The sequence below is a fragment of the Letharia lupina genome (genome assembly GCF_014066315.1).
Source record: "Letharia lupina isolate WasteWater1 chromosome Unknown contig_4, whole genome shotgun sequence".
Lineage (NCBI taxonomy): Eukaryota > Fungi > Ascomycota > Lecanoromycetes > Lecanorales > Parmeliaceae > Letharia > Letharia lupina.
Window position 1 is genome coordinate 1,213,710 of NW_023502973.1, and position 25,758 is coordinate 1,239,467.

General features: G+C 49.0%; 9 protein-coding genes across 9 annotated transcripts; 4 read left to right on the plus strand and 5 right to left on the minus strand.

Annotated features, from left to right (window-relative positions):
- Nucleotides 1-525: 525 nt before the first annotated feature.
- Nucleotides 526-1,872, plus strand: HO133_007963 (uncharacterized protein; the record flags this gene model as incomplete). The annotated part of the gene is made up of 1 exon (XM_037298831.1): nt 526-1,872. One exon carries the CDS (start codon nt 526-528, stop codon nt 1,870-1,872), a length of 1,347 nt encoding a protein of 448 aa, XP_037156167.1.
- A 1,211-nt stretch (nt 1,873-3,083) lies between these two features.
- HO133_007964 (uncharacterized protein) lies at nt 3,084-3,779 on the plus strand (the record flags this gene model as incomplete). The annotated part of the gene is made up of 2 exons (XM_037298832.1): nt 3,084-3,444; nt 3,532-3,779. 2 exons carry the CDS (start codon nt 3,084-3,086, stop codon nt 3,777-3,779), a joined length of 609 nt encoding a protein of 202 aa, XP_037156168.1.
- A 627-nt stretch (nt 3,780-4,406) lies between these two features.
- HO133_007965 (uncharacterized protein) lies at nt 4,407-4,808 on the minus strand (the record flags this gene model as incomplete). The annotated part of the gene is made up of 3 exons (XM_037298833.1): nt 4,407-4,535; nt 4,603-4,667; nt 4,742-4,808. The coding sequence occupies 3 exons, from the start codon at nt 4,806-4,808 to the stop codon at nt 4,407-4,409; spliced, it is 261 nt and encodes an 86-aa protein (XP_037156169.1).
- Nucleotides 4,809-6,109: 1,301 nt separating this feature from the next.
- HO133_007966 (uncharacterized protein) lies at nt 6,110-7,540 on the plus strand (the record flags this gene model as incomplete). Its single annotated transcript, XM_037298834.1, has 3 exons — nt 6,110-6,341; nt 6,394-7,387; nt 7,456-7,540. 3 exons carry the CDS (start codon nt 6,110-6,112, stop codon nt 7,538-7,540), a joined length of 1,311 nt encoding a protein of 436 aa, XP_037156170.1.
- Nucleotides 7,541-9,684: 2,144 nt separating this feature from the next.
- HO133_007967 (uncharacterized protein) lies at nt 9,685-11,456 on the minus strand (the record flags this gene model as incomplete). Its single annotated transcript, XM_037298835.1, has 5 exons — nt 9,685-9,909; nt 10,158-10,398; nt 10,455-10,894; nt 10,955-11,301; nt 11,360-11,456. 5 exons carry the CDS (start codon nt 11,454-11,456, stop codon nt 9,685-9,687), a joined length of 1,350 nt encoding a protein of 449 aa, XP_037156171.1.
- A 1,464-nt stretch (nt 11,457-12,920) lies between these two features.
- On the minus strand, nt 12,921-14,112 carry HO133_007968 (uncharacterized protein; the record flags this gene model as incomplete). The annotated part of the gene is made up of 3 exons (XM_037298836.1): nt 12,921-13,031; nt 13,090-13,552; nt 13,616-14,112. The coding sequence occupies 3 exons, from the start codon at nt 14,110-14,112 to the stop codon at nt 12,921-12,923; spliced, it is 1,071 nt and encodes a 356-aa protein (XP_037156172.1).
- A 381-nt stretch (nt 14,113-14,493) lies between these two features.
- HO133_007969 (uncharacterized protein) lies at nt 14,494-17,632 on the minus strand (the record flags this gene model as incomplete). Its single annotated transcript, XM_037298837.1, has 5 exons — nt 14,494-15,078; nt 15,130-16,322; nt 16,376-16,447; nt 16,499-17,374; nt 17,419-17,632. The coding sequence occupies 5 exons, from the start codon at nt 17,630-17,632 to the stop codon at nt 14,494-14,496; spliced, it is 2,940 nt and encodes a 979-aa protein (XP_037156173.1).
- Nucleotides 17,633-18,116: 484 nt separating this feature from the next.
- Nucleotides 18,117-18,607, minus strand: HO133_007970 (uncharacterized protein; the record flags this gene model as incomplete). Its single annotated transcript, XM_037298838.1, has 2 exons — nt 18,117-18,202; nt 18,370-18,607. The coding sequence occupies 2 exons, from the start codon at nt 18,605-18,607 to the stop codon at nt 18,117-18,119; spliced, it is 324 nt and encodes a 107-aa protein (XP_037156174.1).
- A 750-nt stretch (nt 18,608-19,357) lies between these two features.
- HO133_007971 (uncharacterized protein) lies at nt 19,358-21,840 on the plus strand (the record flags this gene model as incomplete). Its single annotated transcript, XM_037298839.1, has 3 exons — nt 19,358-19,787; nt 19,838-20,052; nt 20,641-21,840. The coding sequence occupies 3 exons, from the start codon at nt 19,358-19,360 to the stop codon at nt 21,838-21,840; spliced, it is 1,845 nt and encodes a 614-aa protein (XP_037156175.1).
- Nucleotides 21,841-25,758: the final 3,918 nt, after the last annotated feature.

Consider the following 25,758-nt stretch of genomic DNA (forward strand, 5'->3'; position numbering starts at 1 on the left):
ACATCTCTACTTTCGGCCACATTTCCCTTACTGGGGAAGACGAGTCACTCGACGGGGAGGCAAGGGCTCGGGCGTCTTGGTCAATAGTACCGGTGCAGCTCACTGGACCTTCTGCTTGGACTCCATTTACTGATGTTGAATGGAGTTTGGTAAATACGAGTAGACTATTAGGGCTAGGGCTATGTGACTGGACTGCATACAGAATACATACGTGCAGGTCGGCATGAACCTCGAATACATACGTAGGCCTGTCACAGATTTCCCCTTTGGCCTATGGAACTTTTGGTGGCCAAGAAAGAAGGAAAATTTCACTTTTGCTGACGCCTCAAATCCAGCAAGTAAGCAAATCACTACTCGACCTGCAGTAAAAGATGAATCATTTCATCGCGTGCAGGGCATCGTCAAAAATGAGTCACCGAAATTGCAATTCTTGGCTATGACTTTATAATTTCATCCACGAACTCATCATTCAGCCTTTCTTTACATATTTCTATGAGTCTGTTATTGGGTGGCCCTGGCTCGCAAATGGCTCCCCCAACCAAAACTCCGGGATGCCGCAGTCTGCAGACTCTTCCCACAGAACTCCTCCTCGAAATCACAAAATACATTCCTGACTTCGCTTCACTCAACGGCCTATTAACGCTTCTCGCAGCTCACAATAGAGGAGTCAGCTTTATCGAGGACTTTCAGAAAGAAATTTTTGCGAATGTTATCAGAGCAGGCAGGGAGCATGAGCTTTCCAGGATTGTCACTGCTGTTATGACGCTTCGGAACGACAGCACAACAAAACAGATTTTATTAGGGAAAGGAGCAGGAGAGCGGAAGAATTTTGTTTATAAGTATCTTCGTTCTGATGATAGAGAACGTGACGGAAAGCCCCATTATCTGCAGTGGTTCTCTGACCCGATTGCCACCATTCGCGACATTTGGAGCATATCACACGACATCGATGTTTTAGTTCAAGACTTCGCTCAGACTCGTATCGTCACACCAAGCGAGCAACCAGAAAGACCACCTTCTTCGACAGAGCTTTACCGCATTCGTCGAGCATTCTGGTATTTTCAACTATGCTACGAACTCGTCCATGGAGAAGAATATATGACGTCCAGAGCCGAGGATGATGCACAATCGCAGCGTACGAGGCGATTTGTACATTATCGAGCGCATCAGGCTGGACAGCCATGCTTTCCAAACACTGGCTGGCTCTACGGGCATACAGGGAAAAAACTTTCGCGCACCGTGCATTATTGCATGCACAGTATACCCTCTTGGCCAGTCGAAGACATTGAGGCAGTGCGTTTCCATTTGTCGTCTCTTATCAACGCTTTTCAATACCGACGTCAAGGAAAATCGTCTCTTTCGAGTTGGCAACCAGCATTGGTGCAGCGGCTTACTAAGGACCTCGATCACTGGCGAGAAGATACAGAGAACTCGGTCGATCATCTTCTTGTGGCCGAGTTGAGGTCTGATCTCGATCGATCAGCGATAGAGCAGTGGGGATGGGGTATGTGGGATGCAGAGAGACTCAGCAAGCGCGGCCTAAAACCAAAATCTGAGCACACACACTCCCGGTACTTATCAGAAAAGGCATTCCGAGAGTGTGAAGATGCGCAGTCCACGTACATAGACCGCTGGGTGGTGGAAAAATTTAGGGTTGATATGAGGCCCGCAGAAGAGGAAAACAGGCAATGGGAAGAGAAAGCCAAACGAGAGGAACAAATGAGACAGAAAAAGCGAAATCTCAAGTTGTGGCATGCCGTTTTGGACAAGAAGAAGGCAACTCTCAGGAAGCCACTGAGCGCCAAAAGGGCTCGGAGAGAGGCAAAGGTGCTGGCACGAGACTCTGAAAAAGATAATGGAACAGTGACCTGATCTACGAAAGAGCTGAGAGGGAGTAGCCATCTTCTTTCACAGAGAGTTCGAACTCAAAAAGTATTCATACTTCCAGTCACTTGAAGTTCGATGTCTCCGCGATCCTGACAGTAAGAGATAGGCTCCAAGGTCAATGACAACCCCAATGTTGGTGTTGACGTGTGTACGATGCTCATGTGCAAATGGAGAGACTACAGCAATATCTGATTGCTGTCACGGGTCATGAGAAACCAAAACAGGTTAGGAAAGGGCATTGTAGTAAAAGGTACAGAAACACCAGGAAGAAGTGCGGGGCGTTGATTCCTTTTAGAATATATAAGACTAACATATATCATCGAAAGACCCTGTTCAATTTGCTTCTTACATCCCAGACATCCTGATCAATTCCACCAACACTATTGTGAGAGAGCGCGAGACCTTGGAAGGGTCTGCTGGCCAAAGTTTAGGCCAACCTCTGGGATCTACTGACATCATCTCCCGGAGCATCTACTAGGCAGCAAAGTTCAGCACGATGATAAGGTCCTCTCCTCTTTCCGCCAACACACCTCAATGCTTCGTTGGCTCATACTGAACAGTTCGGATCTCCTTCCCGGGTCGGAAGAATTATTCATGAGTAGTAGCTGGCAATGACTGCTTTGGAAGATGGACGCAGCCGACAAAGGCTTGTTAGACGTTCGGTGATTTGCCCGAGCTCTGTGCGTTTTCACCATTCCGATATCCGCAAACCCTTGCGCCTCTCAGCCAATCAACATTCGAGTATGTCGCAATACCTTGGCCCTGAAGTGCCTGCTATTGCCCGCTTTCCATAGCACCTTTGAGGTGTTTCTCTTCGACCAAGACGTGGTCGAACACAGCTGTCCCCTCTGTTCTGCAGTCAGTGCTTCGCTTTTAAGGCATCTACTAATTCTATATCCTTTACTGTTGAAAGTACACACAATCTTGCTTGTCACCGTAGTTTCTTGCTTCTTGAGCTTCACACTTGTGACAAAGTTTTGTTCTAATTCCCTGTGAATCGCGCCCTTCGAATTTTCTGCACCAAGATCCTACAGCAGACGACGGATCGCTTAAAGTTAGTTCTCTTCGCAACGTTCTAATACTTCGTGGAACAATTCTCTTTGGCGGAAGAGTTGACGGACGCGATTCGAACAAAGATCCGGCCTGTCCTGGAAAGTTCGGCAGAGATAAAACCACTTATTGGTCGGTTGGTCCAAATGAATACCAGAGATCGCTTTAGAGCGATCAAGTTCCCTAGACCTACTGACAATCTTTTGACACCGCAAAGGCAAAATTTCACCCAGCCTGAGTGGGTAAAAACAGTCAACAACATTTATAACCTTGAAGACAGTGACAGCAGCGACAATGTCGACAACGGGGACCCCGCCGCCAGTGTCTACGAGTTCTCACCTGTCAAATTATCGGGTGGGAATGACTTCGAATCTCTCGCCACTGTCCTGCAAGGATGCTCTTTAGTCAGCCTAGATGAGCTCTTCGCCTCCGCCGTGATCCGATACCTCGACCACGAAAAAATCAATGAACATGCGCTCGAAGAGCTCAAGTTTTGGCCTGTCAAAAGTCCATAGCGAGGCGTACGTCTTTACGTCCAGTATCGAGACGCAGCCGAGATTTGCAAGGCTCACAGTCATTGGCCACGTGCTCCAGGCATATTTGATTGCCTTGAGCAAAAAGCGCCCGTCCTTCTGGTCAACCAAGCTGATCGTCACAGACTTCGGTTGCTCGAAGCAGTTGATTCAACCAAATATATCATCATCTGCCGAGGCGAGATCCCGGAAAAAGGGCGCTTGGTGCTTCTGCGTGTCTCGGACGGTCATGTGCACGTCGCATCGTTCATGAGATCTTCTGTCGGATTGCCATTACGGCAACAAGACGTTCGAGATGACCACCATTGAGCTAGTTTGAATGATCTGCTGGATGGTCCAGTGACTCTTGATCTGGATGATACGCAGAGGCATGCGCTTACTCTTCCCCAACCGCAGCCTCGAGTGACATTTTATCAGGGGATCTTATCTCCTTGATGGCATATATTCAGGTTTCGATTTCGAATTTACCCCTAGCTGGTCTTTCAAAAGATTTGGCAGCTTGAAGGGGCAATACCTATTGTAGACCAAGCGTCTTGAAAATCGTAGAACGCAAAGGATCAGACGAACATGCTTCTATGCCGAATGGAATCACTCTTGATCGTGTCTGGATTTAGGATAAAGGGAATTCATCAACTGCCGCAAGGATGAGAGGGTTGCTAGCAGATGGTTTAGCATTTTCATACACAGCTCACTTGCGACAATGACCGGCAGTAAGAGAATGGACGAAGGAAAGCATGCTCCCATATAGAGCCTTTCCGCGGAAGTGTCTGGGGAGCATCTTGATAGCACAACGATATTTCAAACGCACAGCAGCTGGCTAGAAGCTCGTCTCGGCATTCCTCGCAGAGCAATGATGGTTACATCAAATGCATGTTTTTCTCCGGACCTCTGCCGTCCACCTTGTTATAGTCCTCCACCACTGAGCCATCCAATTTCTCAAACCCCCCTCGTATCTTTCGAGCTATCAGGCACAGGATCCATCTTAGGCCCAAGAATCCCCTTCTCTCCAGGCTGGTTCGTTCCCTTTTCAATTCCCACATCCGAGATGCCAGAGTCAGAAGCTACCTGCACGAGTTCGGAGTCAGCAGACGGGACTGACTGGGAAGGAAACCAGTCCGGAGTGTAGACGTACGGGTGCTTCTCCCGGTGCCTTGCCCTCGGTATGGCCGCCCGCATTGGATGCACCTTCGCCGTGTTCTGTAGGCGGGTTAGCAAGAAGGATGCGGATGGATGAAGAGAAGAGAAGAGAAGAGAAGAGAGGGAGCAGTCACTCTCAGCTTGTTGCTTCAGGAACTTCTCGCTGGCGCCTGAGCCGCCGGGTGTCTTGGAGTGAGGCATTGTTGTGGTTTGTTTCGTTGGTTGGTTCGGGTTGGGTTTGTGGTATTGCAGAAGAAATCGGTGTCTAGAAATTTGAGGAATTGGAAGAGTCGGGTTGAGCAAATGGCGTGTCGAGAGACGACGTCATCACCAATTCAACCAAAGCCAATCCAATCCCGTTCTGAACCTCCATCTGCCATTCTCGTTGCTTCCTGTCAGCATACGCACAGCGTATGTGGATTTTATGGATCATTAACATCATGACAACGGGGAGGAGACATCAAGTTGACAGCAAGTGGTAGGAAGAGATTGAAATCTCGAGTCACTAATCCTCTCTGGACAGCACTGTTACGCAATTTGACAAGGATCCTCTTGCTATGCTCGTCCAGTGCTGTCAAACGCATGGCAATGCAATTCTTTTAGTAGCCACTCGATCATGGTGGTAATGAGTACCACCGTCGCCAACCACGTCCATTCTTAGCGCAGCCCTACGAGTATGGCAGGGTTGGGGGCCGTCGAGGCCGTCTCTCTCTCGCAATCGCTGCTCCCAGCTGGATCTCAAGCTTGACACCATGCAGGAGCAGTGCTGGAACTGGAACTGCCGGACTCAAATGGAATAGGGCTATCAAGGAGGATGCGGGAAGTTTATACTTATCTGAAAGGGCAACAACAGAATCCACGCTTCTACCAATACCTGTTCAAAAAGAGTTGCGATCATTACTCAGCTTTGTCTGGAAGCCTTGACAAGCTGACGGACTGTATTGACATTGCCGCCGCATGTCAGGAATCGTCAATGCTAAATGCTTGCTTCCGATGCAGTTAAGACTCATCAAACATTCCTGCAACCCCAACTGCGGACATGACTCAGATCCTTCCAAAGAAGATGTCCACCTGCACTGCTTCCCATCGATTTGATCCTGGTGCAATATTCACTACCACGTTCTTCAAGCTATTAAACTTCTTCAATGCACGAAGAAGAGATTGCAGCAGAGGCAGGCCTCTCCGTTCGAATCCTATTTTGACTTGTCTCTTGGTAGAAGTGGTCCACACTAGGTCCACCAAAGAACCAGATTGGCTAGTCTGTCTCGAAATTAGCGACTTCATGTAAGGATGAGCTATGGATCAGCTGCTCAGTTCTCCTGCCCCTTGACGTCTCACAGTGCTTTGGATATAATGCAAGGGTTCGCAGATGCCTAGCTTTACACCACCTCATTGGCTGTTTTGTTTCAACTTATCTCGGCATAACTCCACATCTGTACTTATATCATCGTAAGAAGAGCGCCGCAGTGTAAGAGAATACCATCGCTCTTCCCAAAGTCAATATGCTTAGTGTTCTACCTCCAGAGCTACGCCTCCGAATCTACTCTTACGTTTTCTCGACGAGAGATGAAGGACTCATCGTGCTGCGAGCTACAGAGAGAGGGGATTGGGCAGGCGATATGGGGCTCCCTTCATATGCAATGCTGCTCCAAGATCCTCATTACGAGCGCTATCGCCGCAGAAGCAGTATCCGAGGCAAATGGCCTGATCCTGTAGAAGAGGCCTTCCACAAAGGTGACACAGATCCCTATTTTTTACATTCAGGCGCTAATCAATTGCCGGCTAGCTTTGCGATGGACTGCCAGCTATCAACATAGACTCAACGGGACCCATAGAGCGCATACCGACCAAATGATTGAAATGGCCATCTACGAATATACCGGCCAGTTGCGACATCGAAAACACGTCTCAAGCCACATACAGCAGCTGCGGAGGATCAGCAGTCGAATGCCTGAAGCCTCCGACCGTCTCACGCAGCAGATAGTTCGTGCTGCTGCTGAACTTCAGGAAGCAGACACAGAAGATACAGCCGAGATTAACCAAATACTGGGGCGAATCCAGAATGCGACGTTCGTCTTTGCCAGACGGAATGACGAGATACAAAATGCTGCTTTTGCCCTTTCTCAACGGAGGCGGACGCAGAACAATCAAAAGATCCAAGCCCGACGAAAGCCACGGATCAGGCCAGAAATCATCATGCTAGATAATTCAGTCCATTCATTATTCCACGAGATCTCGCGCTTGGCTTCTCAAAATGACCACGAGTTGTCACTTCAATCCCTACGACCGCTAGGCAGCAACTTTCTCGCTCTCAGCTACGTCAATCATCTTTTTCGGTCCGAAGTCTTGCGATACATCGAATCCCAACTATCCTTCGATTTCTCCGTCGACGTCACAGCCTTGAAGACTTTCTGCGCACACGTGGAGCCGATCCACAGACAACATGTCAGGCACATTGCAATTGAGTTTGTGGACAGCCACGCTTCGTTTGACCCTAGCCCATCGACGACTTTCGGCACATATCTATCCACCAACCTACCAAATTTGAAAACCGTGTTTTTCACCCTGATCCCACGCAACCCTACCCGCAATGACGTGTTCGAGTACCAGTGGGGTCAGCAAACCAATGATTTACTCTCAAACTTGGGCGATCTGAAAGCGACCATCATCCTGAACCTGCGATGGAAGCCAGACTGCGACTATTTTGAAGAGAAATACGTGGACACTCAAGGCTGGAGATGTATCCGGCGCTGCGAAGACTCAGGCGAGCGTGAGCCACAGTCAGTCTAAAACATTCCTGCTAGAGGTGTGAAAACAAAAGATCGAAACTAATTTGTTGAGTCCGCAGTGCGTGGTGCCGCCCCACATCATGGTCTCCAGGATTCTATGAGCTGGCTCCCCGTTTGGAGCGTGGATGTGGGCCACAAGAGTGAACTCGCGGTCTCACTCGCCAAGCTGTCAGAAAAATTGGCAGTTTCACACGTTGAAACGGCATTGTTCGCACATCAATTTTTGGTGTGAGCCCGGAAACACCTGCCACTCATTGCCGGAAGTCAAGCAGCGCGCAGTATCGTTACTGATGTCTCATGAAGGAAATTACGGCTTCAGCTTCTAGGGCGTACTCTACAGCAAAATTAGAAAAGAACACCGTTCGGTTCCTCGATTTCATTTGGCACAGAGTCGATCAATCGGCCTTGTGGCGTCGAAATTCCATGTCGCATAACTCTCCACGTTCTCTCTAAGCTTGTCACGCATGTTTCCTACACCACAATTCCCCCTCCCCGTTCAGGTATGTCATGACAGCCGCCAGCATTACGACCGCACCTACAGACACCGACCCGCACCCCGTGCCCACTTGAACCATCCCCAAGTACAACGATCCGTAGCCCCCTTCCACCGGAAACGGCCACAATCAATCTCCATTCGAGGTACCCCCACGAAACCATACCTTATCCACAAACACATCTCCCCAGCCGCCACGCACCCCCAACATCGAACCACGTCACACACCCTCATCCCATTCGTGCAAACGAGGAAGCGACAGCTGTCGGACACAAACACCCATGTCAGCCCCATTCGTCCATCCTGTAGAGTCCAGTCCCATCCTCAACTCCATGTGCTCCCCAAAAAAAATCTCAGCTCGGCATGTAAGTCAGTCAGTTGATTGGACTGATTGATTGATTGATTGATGGATTGATGATAAAGAAGCGGTGCAGCCATGGATCAGCGGCAAATATTCACTCCAGGCTCAAGCGCGACGCACATATCCACGCCGGCTCCCCGAGCAACGCGAGACGGACATCGAGAGCGAGGCTTTACAAGGGCAGATCTCTGATGGATATCCTTCGCCCGATGCTGTAGCCTCATCTCATGGGACAGGAAAGAAAGACTTATCAATCAAGATCCACCCCTGTCACTCTGCCCGTTGGGGAAGATTTCTATCCACTCGATCTGTGATGCCTTGGGCTGTTTCAAAGGGCGGGCTTTATTTGTTGTCCTGGATTCGGAGACGCGGCAGCTCGATCCGCCTGGGAGAGACGGGTATGATTCGGATAATTCGATCCCGTAGCGAAAGTTTGATAATCAGCGTGATACGTACACATCAGGCATTGAGAAAGGGTTCGAGCATATTCGCACGCATTCATGGCTGCATTGCTCCAGATGAAGAATCACGGTGCATGAAGCGAGATACCCATGTTAAGTGACACCATCACGACCAGGTCCACATGTAAAGTCTTCAACTATGAAACTACTTCGTTCTACGTCTGGACTTCTACTATGCCTCTTTGCTTTGAGGTACCACAAGATGGCGCGAGTCCCCACGACGCTTGGGCTTCAAGGCTTTGGTTGCCCCGTCTTTTGCGTCTAATCCACATTTACAAGTAGTTCCGCGCCTGTAGACAACATCACGACGGCCTCTAGGGTATTTCGTATGGAAAATTCTCATGATGCCAAAGCCGAGGATCTCGAAGCCTGGGACGCAGAGGCCTGAGCTGCACCGGTAAGGAGACACAAGAAGTCGACGTTTCCGCGTCCGACGATCCGGATTTTGCTCTCTTACAATCTGCTGTGCTCGGGTGCTAAACATCACGTTAGCACTACGATAAGCGTAGTTGCAAACCCGTTACTAACACTTTGAACACACGTTACGAATACGTTATAAGTTATTGTCAGGCCCATAACCGAGCAAGTGATTGTCGACCTTATATTCCACGACCATCTGATAACCGGGTTCGAGGTTCTAGCGTGTTGTGCGAAGCTGATGTCACATCCACCTGGTCCCGAAAGAGAGGCTCGACTTCGACAGTTGTAGGGGTATACCCTGTCGTCACAGTTTCTCGTAATTCCGTGTCAGCTGCCGGGGTCTTTCATTGAGACTCGTGTCAATTTCAAGAAGGGCCCAGTCCTTGCTGAAGAGCGCGATTCGGAGCAGACCCTCGAGTTCAGGCTTCAGCAAAGCTCCAGGCTCCATCGCAAGCTGATTCATGCAACTGAGGCGTAGAGTGAATCGCGCATATCACTGAATCGATGTCCATCTATCCCGATGTCTGGTGAATGACTATCGAAAGGTCGTCTTTCACAGGATCTTCTCGACCATCTTGATCCCTTCAAGTTCTAATAATTCTCTGATGGGATCACAGATCTCCTTCTCATATGGCGCGAGAACGCCTGGAGTGTTGAGAGCAGGATGACCGTCCAGCAGCAATTGAGTTGCAATGCCACAAGTCACGCCAACTGATTTTGACATGCCCGAGTATCCCTTCGGATCTCCCAATAGCTCAAGAGTAGAGGTGGAAGTGTCCTGCGAGATATCGTTAGTCATTGTGTATTTGCGGAGAACTATACCAAGTGGTCTGCCCAGGAAAAAATGGGGAATGGTGAAGGGCCTCATATCGAGGACTCATCGAGTTCAAAGTTCAGAGAGAAGGGCCAGAGTGTGCCAGGAGTTCTGCTTGGTCGTGCCTAAACAATTCAAGCCAAGAAATGGGTTGAGAACCTAATGAGATGGCGCCACTTCTTACGATTCATCCAGCACGGAGCATCACTAACCTTTTTGCCATCTTTCCATTCCACAACGAACTTATGCTGAAGCATCACAAGATCTCGTTCGCCAGGCTGAAAGCTCAAAAGCTTCTCCAATTGGCCACATAAAGTATCCAAAAGATTACCTCCGCGTATGGTTGCTTTTTCGGATGAGAAGAGACCGAAGGTACGCATGCCCGAGGTGATGCGATTGCGCTCAGCCTCGCTGGGAAAGTTGCATTTCTTGCTGATGCTTGCGAGAAGAGAGCTAGAGTAGAAAGTCATTAGATATCTCCAATGATAGACTAGAACGGGGTAATATACCGCTCGGTAGAATCGTCAGCACCAGTAACATGTTGACTGATCTGTGCCCATGTCATTCCCGCTTTCAGCCATCCCTTCTCATTAGCATCGAGCCAGCCAGCATCCGCGAACGCCTTGATGAACGCTGGGTTACCCTCGTATCTCAGCGATCCTCTCACGACTGTATCCGCTTCAGGGATCTTATAGAACTCGCGAAAGGGGACAGAGTCGCGATTGGGATAGGCGACAAAGTCGTAACCATCTGCAACGAAATACGGCTTAGCAGTAGCCATAAGATCCTTAGCAGCAATGTCGACTTGTTTGCCATGGAGAATGAATGAGGCCGAGTTCATCTGCGACATGAGAGCGCCCCGTGGAGACCAAGAGAATTTGAACCCGAGAGGATTATTCGCACATTCAAGCGCTGGCAGACCGCCGCAATAGCTGTAGAATTCCTTCACCTATTTCACTCTCAATAGTCAGCCCGATTGACATCATCGTTCAGACAGCAATCGACGGACCTTTCCACCCTTTGTATGGACTTCTTCGATCTTCTTGATTGCCCATAGATGATCGACCCCGGGATCTACGCCCACCTCATTAAGAACCACAATTCCCGCCTCTTTTGCAGCATTTTCTAGCTCTTTGATCGTAGGGGATACGTAACTTGTTGTCACAACATTGACCTTGTTTTTGATGGCTAATTTGATCACTGTGCCATGGTAGATATATGGAACGAGTGATATCACGAGACTGTGAGCCCTAATGGCCTTGTCAAGGTCGACAGAATTGGAAACATCAAGAGAGATGGCGGTGGTCTGAGGTAGGCTTGATGCAAGGCTCTGAGCCGTAGACAAGGTTCGACACGCTATTGGAAGACCATTGAGTAAGCTTCGACCTCTGAGATTGAAGAGTAGGATCATTACCGATTGTCACATTGTTCTTAGGATCTCTCAGGAGATACTCCACGCAAGGACGAGCTACCATTCCGCTCCCGAGCACCAAGATCTTGGTGACAGCCATGTTGTATAGAGCAAGAAATTGACGAGAAGAGAGTGTGTGAGTATTAAGTAGGAGATGAAGCTATTCAAGAGCCAGTAATTCGGAGCGGAACGGCCCAGTAGAAGGTAAGAGAGAGAAGGGGATCAGACAGTGAAAGAGATGGCAAACACATTTTGTGTGGGCAATGATTAAAGGCTAGACTACCCGATGCCCTACCACCACGTGAGAACGATGGGAGAATGATGGCCCAATCACTCGAATGCAGGGCTCAAAGGTCAAAAGGAAAAACCCTAGTACCGTTATCACAGTCATAACATATGTATACTATCTTAAAAGGGAGTAGATTGGCAGTCATGGCTGGACATCACTCGTAACCCTATATTCTTAATCATTGGGAAACAAAAAGTTCCCGCAAGCACCCCCTCCAAAACCAAAAATTGAAATTTCTTGAATATCTTTACAACCACCATCTTTATAATCTATAATTTTTTAAAATCTTTTCTCATAATACTAAATAACTAATTCTAAGAATTTTAGAAGATTTCAACTTGAATATCGTAAGATATGATATAAATTAAGAATATACGCTTTATATTAAAAAAGTTACCTCGGCTATTCTATAATCGCCAAGACTTATCTAAAAAATCTTAAGAATTTAATAAATTTTTATTTTTACTATATAGCAGATAATTAGAATATTCTAAAAATTAAAGATCTTAATCTTTATAATATCTTCTAATGATTATAAAGTTTTTAGAAAATTATAATTTATTGTTGTGAAGTTATTCTAGAAGTTTCATTTTTCAATTTTCGAGAGGGGGGTGCTTGCGGGAACTTTTTGTTTCCCAATGATTAAGAATATAGGCGTAAGGTAAAGTAAACCGTAAAGCTTACCTTAGAATCTGGGAAAGATACCCGGCTAGCGGAGATGGACCCAATCTTGCGGCTCGTCCCAGCTACCTTATCCCGGGCTATTGTCTTCCTCACTCAACATTCATGTTCCAGATGAGACAAAATCTCATTTTTACTGACCATAAAGTAGCCAAAGTACGTAAATCACAAACAGTCATGATAATTCAAGGTCTCCGTACAGTGCTGGAAGAGTTGTTGCCTTTCTATTTACTCTAGTACAAAAGACGTCAAAGAGAATCTACCGTACCCCTGCGAATGCCAGGAGGCCTTGAAGAAGCATTGTTGTGCACTCCTGCGAGGAACTCTGAGGTTGGGTTATTCCCCCCCCCCAACTTCCCTTTCTTTGGCACTCACCACTGCTCAGAACGACTAAAGTTTCTCGGTGCTTTCTGATTGTAATTCATTGTCCCTTTGTCTACAGAGGCCTCGCATATTTCTCCCGGACTGTACACCTTCAAAGAAGGCTGGACATTGTGACAGCAAGACATAGGTCGATAATGTCATGAAGCTGCGTTGCATAAGACGTGGCAGATCCCTCTTCTACTCGCCCTTCCGACTCCTTGCTCTTTCCTCTTAAACGCTGGTTTCCTCAGGAGGAACGTCCAAATTCCAATCAATAGCCCCATCCTCCTCATACCTCTGCTTCAACCACGCGTTGGTCTTCTGGAAATGTCCACAATCAAACTACGAAAATCCATTAGCAACCCTTCCGCTCAAAAACGGATTGAAAGCAAGCACTTACAAACCCTCTGGCCGCACTCAAAGGACTCGGATGCACGCTCTGCAGCACGCAATGCCTCACTCTATCCAACTTGGCCACCCTCTTCGCTGCCGGGGTTCCCCACGCCAAAAACACCACCCCGTTCGTCCTCTTCTTCGCCACAATATCAATCACCTTTTGCGTGAACTTCTCCCAACCTTGATTTGCATGGCTGTTGGCCTCGTGCGCTCTCACCGTGAGACACGTATTCAGGAGCAATACACCACGGTCTGCCCAGGGGGTGAGCAAGCCCCCCTTTTTGGGAGGAGGTTCGAAGCTGTCAGGGTATTCTATCTTGAGAAGCTTGTAGATGTTCGCGAGAGATGGGGGCGCCGGGGTGGGAGGGCGGACTGAGAAGCAGAGACCGTGGGCTTGGTTGGGGCCGTGGTAGGGGTCTTGGCCTAGGATCACGCATTTGACGGTGTTCAGGGGTGTGTGACGGGACCTATGCGCTTTGTTAACCACATAATATGGTAGAATAGCAGGATTTGGTTTAGCTTAAACGTACCATGAATACACATCAGCTGCAGGAGGAAAAATCTTCTTCCCATTCTCATGCTCTTTCTTCAGGAAACGCTTCAAATCGAGGAAGTCTTTGGTGACGACTTCATCTTTCAGCTGGGACAGCCAGCTTTCATCCAGAGACGCAATCTCCAGTGCTAGCAGATCTTTTTGCTCAGGCGTGAGCTTCTCGACCCACTTCCCTTTGTCAAACTTTGGTGGCGGTGCCGCTGCTTCTGCTGGTGGAGGGGCCGTGGCGGCAGACGTGAAGATGGATGCAGTAGTGGCAGTTGTTGATGCGGTGGACTTTTGAGAGGCGTCATCGTGGACGGTAGCAGGGGAAGAAGAGACGGTCGAAGAGGCTGTAGATGCAGCAGCAGCGGCAGCTGGCTTTGCTGTGCTGGAGGGCGAGGAGAAGAAGGAAGTTATGGTGGCATTGGCTTTTGGTTTCTTGGCGGTAGAGGTAGCAATGTCGCCGGCTTTACGCTTGAGGGGAGTAGCCATGGCGAGAGCAATTCCAAGATCCAATTGATCCAATTGACTGAAGTAAAGGAGGTTGACCAATTGACAAGCACTCAGTTTACGTCGAGGACCAAGCACTCTACGTGACGCGCCCAACGCGCTAGTCAGCCCTGTCAAAAACCTAATGTTGGGTAACAGCTGTCAGATCGGGACTTCTCCACTCTGGTGACTTTGCTTGGACCCTTCTGATAACAGGTAGATTCTGTTGCGTGAGGACTCAGAGCGGGGAGGTCAAGGGTAGTATAAATTTCCATAACTCAGGCTCTAAACATCACTGCTAAATTACAACCAACGAGTCTTCCTCGGTGACCGCTTCAAAAGCAAGACCTTTGCATTGACACATCCAACACCGACTTGTTGGGATCAAACGACGCCAGTAACCCGCCTGATGTTCTTTCGTGGCCCTTCGCCTCCCACTACCACCTGACCTTCCTGCTCTAGACTTCTCAATGCCTCTGCAAATTCAGTCCCTTCGACCTGCGCGCTACCTTGCTCACTGACTCGTCTGTACACTTCACTGTATCGGGCTGATCCGCCTGACCTTGTCATCTCATCAAGTAAATCCGTGATGGCCTTCTTCAGATCCGACTTGCGTCGTCTCTCACTTGCGCTGGTACCTTCGGTAAGAAGGCCCATATCGATCAAGCCTGTTCTTGCATCTGTGGCAGCCTGCTTAAGCGCCGATTTGATCAATCGCACAGCTTCATGCACATCATTAGCAGTGACTTCCTCGGCCAGGCGCATTTTGGCATGAGCTTCTGCTAAACGAATCATGGATTCCAATTGACGAGTCGTGGCCGTGATGCGGCGCTCAGCGGCGCGTACATCTTCTCCAAGTTTACGCATCTGAACGTATGCAGAGACAAGAGCTTCGGAAGCAGCTTGTGTGATTTTGGGTTGGCATTTTGTACGTGCATAGGAGATGTAGGAGGTCAAGAATTCAACGGGCTGGCGCAGAGTTAGAGATCATCCATTAAGCTGGCGAAAGTTCGAACTTACGAGAACTTCCTGAGCGTTTCCATTCTCGGGTGTGTCCTCGAGATACATACCCACAAGATGTCGTGCCAATCGTCGGTCATTTTGCTCGTCAATCTGATCGAGGACGAGGTAGACCAAATCAAATCGAGACAACAGTGTTGGTGGAAGATCGATGTTTTGCGGTACCGGAAGATTGACATTGTATTTACTTCCGATCGGATTTGCGGAAGCGAGAATGCTGGTCCGAGCATTCAACGTAGTGATTATGCCAGCTTTGGCGATAGAGACCGTCTGCTGCTCCATCACCTCGTGCAGAACAGATCGAGTCGAATCTGACATTTTGTCGAATTCGTCAATACAGCAAACGCCGCCGTCTGACAGGACCAGCGCACCAGACTCGAGGACTACTTGTCGTGTCTCGGGATCTCGGCTGATATAGGCCGTGAGGCCGACCGCTGAAGATCCTTTGCCGCTGGTGTACACTCCTCGAGGTGCGATTCTGTGAACGTACTTCAAGATTTGCGATTTCGATGTCGAGGGGTCACCGCAGAGCAGCACGTTGATATCCCCACGGTACTTTGGGTTTCCTCCTTTTTCGAAAGACTTGTTTGTACCTCCGAACAATTGGAGCAGGATACCTTTCTTTACATCGTCCATCTCATAAACGCTTGGAGCTAACGATCGCGCCAATAGCTCATAGACATCACCTCGGGCAGCAGTAGCTTTAATCTTTTGCTCTTCTTTTTCACTGATCTTTCTGGATTGTTCGACATCGCCCGCGACTTGTTCAGAGAGCTCCTGTTCGATCGTCGAAACATCAATGCCCAGTCTCCTCTTGTCGACCTTCTGGATATGCAGAACATCAATGTACGTTTTGAACAAGGCCTTGATCGTCCGCTGTCTTGGATTGATGCGGACCGGGTTGCTTCTGAAGATACCAGTGACTTCGATGCGATCACCTGCCTTGCACACGTCGACGAGCTCCTCGTATGCGCATAGAGATACTGAGTGGGGCGTCTGGCCATCTGGTACACTGTCCGGGGTCTCTTGAAGCTTGATCACTTGCTTATCCGCAAACTCGCAACGATTATGCACAATCTGCATCGAATTCTGAGACTGGCAAGCTTGTCGAGGGCATCTTGTCGGTTCGGCAATCTTTCCTCTGTCAAGGGAAACGTTGACCGCGTGATTGCAGACCTGGCATCGGAAGAATGCTAGGGAATTCATCAGTTCTATTTCTCGCGAGACTGTGTTTTTATTCTCTTACCTGTCTTCATGTCTGGTATGACTGGAGTAGTTCGTATGACCAGACCTTTGATACTGACCATCTTGTCCATATCTGGAATCTTATCAACACTGCATGACATCTCATCTTCGCGCACGCACTCACCATTTGGGTTCAACTCTCTCATATTCACAGAGCTATCGAGTCCAAAAGGTTTGACTTTATACACCTTTGTCTCCGCTTCTTGTACCAGGTCCGGAATCATTGACTGCTGCTCAACGTGTCCATTGGTCTCTGAGCTCGGTACTGCTGGCATGGAGCTATCAGGTCTCGCTTGCGCGCGCTGTAGCTGTTGCTCTGACCGCAGCCTGTTCATCTCTTCCTGGGCTTGGTCCACAATGATGTCCTTGATTGCCTGATCCATGAGCGGGACAATTTCATGCGGATATGCTTGCAATTGATGCCATAGCTTGACGGTAGACGGAAACACCTTGAGATTTTGGACGTCAAGGTTGAGCCCAGTAACTCCCAATTGGCGCATGTTGTTCAGCATCTCAACATATTCCCTCTCATTGCCTCCGCTCCCAGGCTCGGAAGTCTCTTCCTCTGTAGCACCATCGGCCCACATGCGGTACTTTTTCTGGTAGCCCAAAAGAAATTCTTTGAATGTAGACATCGTGTCCTGGATGGAGATATTCGTCCCCCAAATGATTCTCGTAGATGAACCTCCAATGGCATCGGCTTCTGATGTGTTAGGGTCAAGATTGGAAAAGGTCGCCGGATCGGAGGGAGCCCCATCTCGAACGGGCACGCCATTCTCGTCAACGAACAATCGGCGGCGGCGGCTAGGGGTTGAACCAAAGACGTCGGAATGGATGTCCCCTCGTCTCGAATTGTTGAGACCAGAGGTACCGGGTGCAGATGATCTCGAAGATCGAACGAAGAGACCGCTGCTGCTTGTGGGTATATCGGGTTGTCGGTCACCATTCGCAGCAGCTCGGGTGGGACTAGACGATGATGCGTAGCGTATTGGGGATGAATCTACGAAATTAGCGTTTGTGATCCCTTGCAGGTTCTTAACTCACCACCTGGGGGCGCTCGAGGAGTACTGCCTGCAACCGAGACCTGCTTCAGAGGCGAGCTGATGTCCATGTTGGCATTTCCATTTGCGTTTCCGATTGGCGCCGCTGGAGATGACTGGTAAAAGAGTGGGGATGAAGAGGGTATATTCTGGCGTGTAGCTTGGGGCGTTCCTTGTACTGACGCTGGCCGCGACCGACGGGGAGCTGGTGAAGACATATCTCGCAAATGGTTGTTGACGAAGGATTGCGGAGGTCCATATCATTACTTTAGAGAGGGAAGTGCTTTGGCGCGTGGACGCGACTTGACGCGAAAAGTGAGAACGCGTCTCAAACCACTCAAGATTATGGCCTAGTGCTGTCTCGCTAAACGTCCCACGAAAACTACACGCACAAATGAGTTCTAAATGATGATTGGCTGGGTCCTAAGGCCCAGCAGCACGTAGACAGCGGTCCACTATGCAGCTCAGCCCTAGGAAAACTCCCTCTACGTAAGGTAGAAGACCTGGAGTCTAAGTACAAGGAAACGCTGAAAAAACAAGGCGTGGGTGGGTGGGAAAAGTGCAAAAACCTCTTCTTGCGACGAGAGGAATAAGAATAAGGAGCAAAAAATAGGTGGGAACACCGCCTATTCAAGGCTCTTCCAATATGGCAATCTCGGCTATCCTGCCATAAGTGTGTGCTGTGCCCTCACTAGCCCCCAGTCAAGCTGTGGCGACTAGTGCCTTGGCGGAGGCATCTCCTACTTCCTTTTCAACAGGCGAATCTGTCATCAGGATAGCGCCGAAATCTGAGAAGGAAGTATACTTGAGGGCGGCTCGTACTGATGCACACAGGCCTAATGTCTCCCTGAGAGTTGGAAGAGCAAAGCAAGCTTTTGAGAGCAGAATTACGGAATCCCTATGCCCAAGTCAAGCTCTGTCGCGTTCACACCTGTTGAGCACTTTGGATGCCAACTTCTAGTGACCATGTCTTCGGCCTTTTCGGGAGACGCTGGAGGCTCAAATCCCTCACGCTTAAGTTTTATGACATTATCCAATTGAGCGATTGTCGTCCATTCCCCACTGTCATCGAAATAGCCACAGCTGCCTGACCTCAAATAGGCACTGCTCACGGGCTCGTATATGGCGTAGCCGCTGGGATGGTGTCGCATCTGCTCTGCATAGTGTGCAGCAAGTGTCTTCTGCGATGCCATGGCCGCTGATGCATTTCTTCGCTTCCGATGAAAGCCTTCGGTGAAGCCTACCACGAGGGCTGTCGGTCAAGTAGTTCGACACAGCCACAGCTATAATGCCTTTCTCCCTTAGGGCGGTGCACTAATTGCTTATGCCAGGCCGTGGACATTTTATAGATAATGCTTCTTGATGTTTCAACTTCCTGGTAGGTATGGATTATCTGCTTTCAAAAGAAGATCTCGACTTTTGGTCATAAGTGCCCGCAAGGACGTTCTGGCTACAGGCGGGGCTTCCCAACATGTAGCGGTCCTGGGAATAGCACTTCAGAAGCGCTTTCTGGCGACCTACTCGCGAAGGGATCTCGATGACGGGCTCGAAATCCTATAAGAGGCTCTCGAAAAGTCACAAAATGGCAGTACTCAAATTCCAGCGGTACTGAACAGCTGCAGCATCCTGCTACAAATGCGAGCGACCAATGAAGATCATCTGGGGGATGCATTGGTCGCAGTCACTCTCGCACAGACTGCAGTGGAATTTTGTATCGATGATGACTTCGACACATGGTACTACAAACTTCAATATTGTAAAGCTCGGAACCTTGCCCACGAGCTAAGCCCGAACCAGGATCGGACGAATGATGTACTCGCTATGCTTGATCAGTTGCTTGTCAAGCCCATGCTTTGAAAGTACTCTACAAATGGACAGGAGACAAAAGCCTCGTCGAGGAATTTACCAACAGCTTTTTCGGCATCAACACTTGTGAAACCGAAATGGCCAAAACCTATGTTGCTCAAAGCTGCGGGGAGAGCTACTCTGCACTCTTTGATCGAGGTGGTAGTGATGTCAAGCTTGCTATTGCACAGGGATCCTTCAGGGCTGCCTTGCAACATTTTCACAATGTTCACGCACCCGGTACACATCCGTATGAATCTCTGCTACATGGTCTTTATAGATCGGCAGCTATACGTATGTTCTTGATAACCCATGGGCTTCCGCACATCGAAGCCGCAAAAAACTCCTTTCGCTCGGCATTGCAACTCATGGGGCCAGCAAGTATTCTTCGCACGAAGACGATCATTGGATTTGTGTCGTCTGTTCAGCTGAGTGCTATGAGTCAACCACAGACTAATTTGAGGAATGCACGAGATCTTGTTGTAGCACGGGGGGCTTTGAAAGCGGAAATGAAAAGATCAGACACAAGTACCTTACACCGCCGCAAATTCTCTTATCTTTTTAAAAGATTTATAAAGCTTCGGTGGTGTTTGGATTGCAAAGCCAGGAAGCAGAGTCCGCCACCACCGCCGAGAATGGGTACAGCCAAGAACTCGCACTCGAATTTTTGGCGGACCCTGACAAGCTAGCAGTGAATATAAATGGTATCATGGACAGTGTCTGGGAATGGAAAACCTTCAGCAACGAGAACTATGCTTCGTACAAGTTACTCGCGTTACGAATTGAACAGGTGGTAATGGATCCACCCCCGAAGAGTAAGAGCTGGAAACCAAGCAACAAGCTATATCTGAATCGCTGCCGTTCTACTACTCAAGATCTTCTTTTCTCGTTACGAAAAAGATCTAGGACTCGAGGCAACCCGTGTGTGCATGAAAATACTGGTTAACCCTTGTTTCGATGCTGCCCGTCGGCTTTGGGCGGGTACCATGGCTGCGATTTCCTTTTTCAAGTGTCTTGACCAGGTTGATGACACAACAAAATCTTGTATAAGTATAGCATGTATGCTGATGCCTCATGCAATACCAATTGGACTTAGACGACTGGATCCGCTCTTCCTCATCAGAAAATTACATTACACGCCAAAATTAGCTGCTTCAGTATACATTGCGGCAGATTAGCCGCTTGCTACCACAAGATCCGTTCTCGAGAAATGACGAAGTGTGATACGGGAACAGCTCTTAACATGGCGTTTACCGCTCGATCAAGCCAAAAGGAAGATCTGGATCTTGCAACGAGATGAGAGAACCTGCAGCAAGACGCTGCAGCTGCTGAGACATCGAAAAACTCTAATAATATTTTATAGGATCCCGTAATATTGTAGGATCGACAGAAGACTCTACATAACGATATGAAGAAACGCGGTGGTGCTCGTACATTATCTCAAGACTTCGACGAATTCGAGGTCAGAGCGCTTGCTGAGTACGGCCCCGTTGTAATCCTCAATGTTACCGGGTTCCGCAGTGACACCATCGTGATCTGCGCGGATAAACTTCATAATGTTCACCTTCCCATGGCTGTGCAAGATGGGTGCGAGGAACAGTATAGAAAATTGAAGCAGCTCCTTAAGATATTCGAGGATGAAGATATTCCACGGGATCGATGGGATGTGTCGGACAAGTCACCTCGTGAAGTCTTTCTTTGGCTCTGGACTGCAATTGTACGGCCAATACTAATATCTCCTCCCATCTCCATTGATAGACGTCTTCAGGGCCAAAGGCCACGAATTTGGTGGGTCACATCATCGTGGGCGAATCTGCTACCTCTCCATGCTGCCGGCGACCATAAGAGGGCTGCGGCTACAGGCGAGCCTTGTAGTATCCTTGATCTCACTGAATCTTCTTATACTCCAACGCTACGGGCTCTCAGAGAAGCGCGAAAGAGAATGGAAGACTGTTCTTCCCAGTATGCAGAAGAACCTCGCGAAGCACTTTTGGTTGCGATGCGGACGACAGCAGATAGACGAAGCCTTCTCAAAACCATGACAGAAACAGATACTGTGAGATTTTTTATCAACGCTCACTTCGTTATATGTATTCTGCGCGAACCATATACGTCTGAAGTCATCAACCACCTCGAAAGCTGCACAATAGCGCATACTGCTTCCCACGGCGCAATTGATAATCTTGATCCAATGAAAAGCCAGCTCCTCCTCAGAGACTATGGCAAAGAGACACTGAGCGTCCAGACTTTAAGTGAAGCACAATTTCAACGCTGTCAGCTTGTATACCTCTCAGCATGCGAGACGACCGTGAACCAGGATGCTCAATTACTTGATGAGCGCATTCACAATTCTGGTGGGTTCCAGATCGCTGGTTTTCCAAATACGATATCGACATGGTGGGCAGTATTGGACGACGAATGCGTTGATGTAGCTAAGGCGTTCTACCAGGGTCTTCTTAGCGCTGATATGGACATTGATGTGAGAAGGTGTGCCAAAAGTTTGCGTGCAGCGATGCTGCAGCTGAGAAATACTCGCAAAAGCCCACTGATCTGGGCTGCGTATTCGCATTCAGGCGTATAGTACGTTGCGATCCTACTTACGGAACGATACCTTCACATTCGAACCTTAAATGGGGAGAGTATTACAAATTCGTTCAGGCTGTGCGCTGAGGAAGGATCCAAGCACTTTCAAGAAGTGGTCGACGAGGAATTTCGCTTTGCATGTCATCAATAGTCTCCATCGCCAATCGGGCTCAGGGAAGAGTGGGAGGCGGAAGTAGGAGCTCCAGACGTAAACCGTCTTTGTTATTACTCATGAGCGGCCGCTAGTTGAATTCGGCCGCCGTTTACGATGCACTGCAACGGGCGTCATGGTCGACCTTGTATTTAGTCAGAATGGACGTTCCTTAGTGTGAGAGCGACAGCCTAGCCTTTAGCCTCCTAAAGCCTTCAAAAATCAAGGTAGTATCGAGCGGCCAGCAAGTGTGGCAAGCTTTTTATAGAGAGGACACCATTCAATGCCACTCAATGCAGCTTAAATAATAGGCCTGTTGACTACCTTACCAAGTACAAGGTTCGGTTTGGTGGGTGTTCCCCACAATTACAACATACTAAGCGAATCGCTAGACTTTGGGGCGAAAATCAGTCGGTAACACACCACCACGCCCCTTCCAAATCCATGGCTAAGGTAGTACTGAAAATCGGCCGCCTCGGGCAGACCTGCTCTAGTCGGCACTGCCAAATGCTGCATGCTCAGCAAGCAGCAGTTGCTCGTCGCTGCTGCCTAGTTCTCCTTTATCCCAAGCTCATTGCATCTTTCTTTCAGATCCGGGTGAACGGTGTGGAAGAGATCTACAAGTGGTCTGACCATAGTTCAGGTATAGAGCATGTTCAAAACTAGGCTTGCGAGCTCGTATTTACTGGAAAATACGCGACGAAAGATTTAAGATGAATCAATCTCATCTCCTTACTATCCGGGAAGAAGACAATCCCTTTCTCACCTCATTCCAGTCCCGCCTAGCAACTCCGCAAATGGTCCTTCCCTACAGCGATACTGTATCACTATGGAGTCAAAGCGGGCACAGCTCCTCCCCATGCTTGAGCTGCTTCTCCCCACGGTAACAGTTTTCGCCTTGTCATGGCGGAAATAGGGAATCTACGGAGTCGTTCTATAGGTATTTAAAACACGACCAGGCCACAACACAGATTGTTGTCCAAGTTGTTCCGCATATTCTAGCGATGTCGCAGGTATCCTCTATATGCGCGACTTCCAATCTGCCTACCAGATTCCGCTTCCTACGTCGATCGGCTTCTCCCGACATTGCAAGCCCTGTGACTTCTTTCTGCCAGCTCAGCAACGACTATAGACGGTTGGCCTCAGAAACACTCAAAACTTGACAATCCGAATTGGGAATACATTGGCCGTTCCTTCGGCGCGGGCTCCTCCGTTGGTCAAATGGATGACGGCATAATTAACGGTAAAGTATTCGAGTATAATTCCACTGAATTCGGTCACGTCGCAAATGTAGGCTGTATCCAAACTAAGACGTCTGACTTCTACTTCCGACTCATGGATTATGTAGACATAAACAATTCCGCCTCTGACTATCAGAACACGCACCACCCAGACTTGGAGTCTGATCACTCTTTGCGTCCGACCCGGCCAAAGATTTTAACCTACTCTGCGAAGGGACACCTTCCGAACTCTGTTATGGGCGTTCCCCAGTTGTATCCTGTGATCTCCTGGCACAAGGAATATGAAAACACAGCCGCCTGGCTACCTTGGTGAATGATGATCGAAAGATGGTAGCTGTTGCAGCTGGCACCAGTCCCTAACCAGAATTCAACCAAACCCAGTGCGAAGTCTTCTTTACACCTATGGCTTTCAACGTGACCGTGGACCGTTTACATCAATCCATTGCCGTTGAGGCACAAACATCCCCTGAAGCCCAGGATATCGAACCAACAGGCCATCTCCAATCAAATGTCACGTACTCGATCAATCTCCCGGCTCGGATGAGCCCTCCCCTTTACGTCTCTGTGCTTGGTGAAACGCTAAGCCGCAATGTGGAGCGAATGCAAAAACAGAAGCCACATCCGAATCTGACAGAAGCCGTAACGTCAGCCGCCGCAGGAATTGTTCACCGCTATCATAGACGATGTCCTAGTAGCCAACGGGCTTCTGAAATGTTAAACGCGCAAGACAACAAATTCAACGCCGAAAAAGGGGGCGTGGGTGAAGCCGTGCAAACCGGTCAGTCGCTTTACCGCCACCGCGTCTTCGCGCTCCATGGCCTGTTGATCCTCCTCTTCACTTTGCAGGCGGTTCACACTAGATGCTGGCACCGTCTCATGAGTTCGGGTTCTGGGACATTAAGAGCGTGATGATCGCGTCTTTAGCTGGAGGTGGCGATTTTGTAGAGGCTGGCTTGGATAAACACCATGAGGAGGGCACGGACTGGGATGCAGATCCAAGTGATCCCGTCGTTTGTGCCATGAGGGTCCTGTGGAAGTTGAATAGTATGCTGAGTGATACGGAGACCATGGGGATCGTAGAATATAGAGATCGCGGGGTTCTGCGGCGGAGAAGAGTCCAAAGAGAAACGTCCAGGGGGTCGGTTAAGCTAGTCGGCCTCGATTCAAAGTCGAGGCCCCTACTCGCCTCAAGTTTTGATTGATTGGTTGCAGGAGCCGCAACGCAAACCTTTTCTCTGGCATGTGGTATTAAAACGTGATCCGATGCAAGAGAGTATGAGAATTTGGAGGAACTTTGGCCGGATCGATTACCTCGAAGTGCGAGTCTTCATTTATTGTACCATAAAGCTCACTTGTAACAACGGTAATCCGATACCGTCGATGCGCCAGTGGGGAGCACGCAGCATCGAATGCCAAGGTTGTGGGAGATAATTCATCGTCGCAAGGTCTGTCGGTCTCAAGTTCGGATAAAGCTGCCACGGCGTCTTTGCTGAGGCTCCACCAGAATAAGTTGACTATTCATCTTCAATAGTTTCAAACAAGGAGTATTCAACGTAGGAGATGTAGCTTTCCTTCACCCAAAAAGAAGATCCCCAAGGCTTTTTCGATACAGTTGTCGCATTTTCCTGGTAGCGAGGCTTAGAAGCTCTACACACATTGATGCTTCGCAGCACCGAACAGTCATTTTCTTTTAAACTCCTTTGACTACGAAAGAAGGCACGCGTTGTCGACTGATGTAAGAGTAGTCGTCTTCCGAGATGATGGAGTGCCAATGTGTGACGGAGCTCGTCTGGATGCTCTGATCGCGATTTTATAGCACACTAGATCTCGTTATTATCGCTTAACGATCCACAGATATCTATAGAGCGCGTCCCGTTGCGTCCCGTTTGATCCGAAATAACGCCCTCGGAGCCAGCCCAGGTCGCAGGCACCACGAAATCGCGTTCGCGATAGCTTCCATGGCCTGTTCGCAACCACTGCGTGCAGCAGATCCGTTCAATGTCTCACGCCGGTCTGATCGATCGTCGCGCGGAAGAGCCGGAGGTCTTCTCAAAGTCGTCGATCGCACGTCTTTCGAGGTCATCGGCTCGAACCACGAAACCCATACAGACGTCCCAAGCTAGAGAGATTGCACCGGCGGCTGTTGGATGGATATCTACGTACCGTCGGGCTGAACACAAACGGCGGGGGAAGGTACGGTGGCTACGCCATGCACCAAAGAACTGACCGTTTTCCCACTCCTGACCATCCAAAGCTGGAGTTCAGCGAATTTCAGCTCATGACGAGTAGAAGATGGTCAAAGTGCGATATAATCGCTAACACGTTGTGTAGCCGCGATATGCTCCCCCAGAACGTTGGATCTAGACCTCGCAGGCGGTGGGGTATGTATTGCCCCACCCCCCCCAACCATTTGACCTCGATGCTGATAATCGCCGCCCGGGTCTTCTCGTCATTCCCATTTCAACCTAGCATTGCCATCGTAGCTTTTATCAGCCTACTCGGCGGCGGAATATGGATGGCTGGT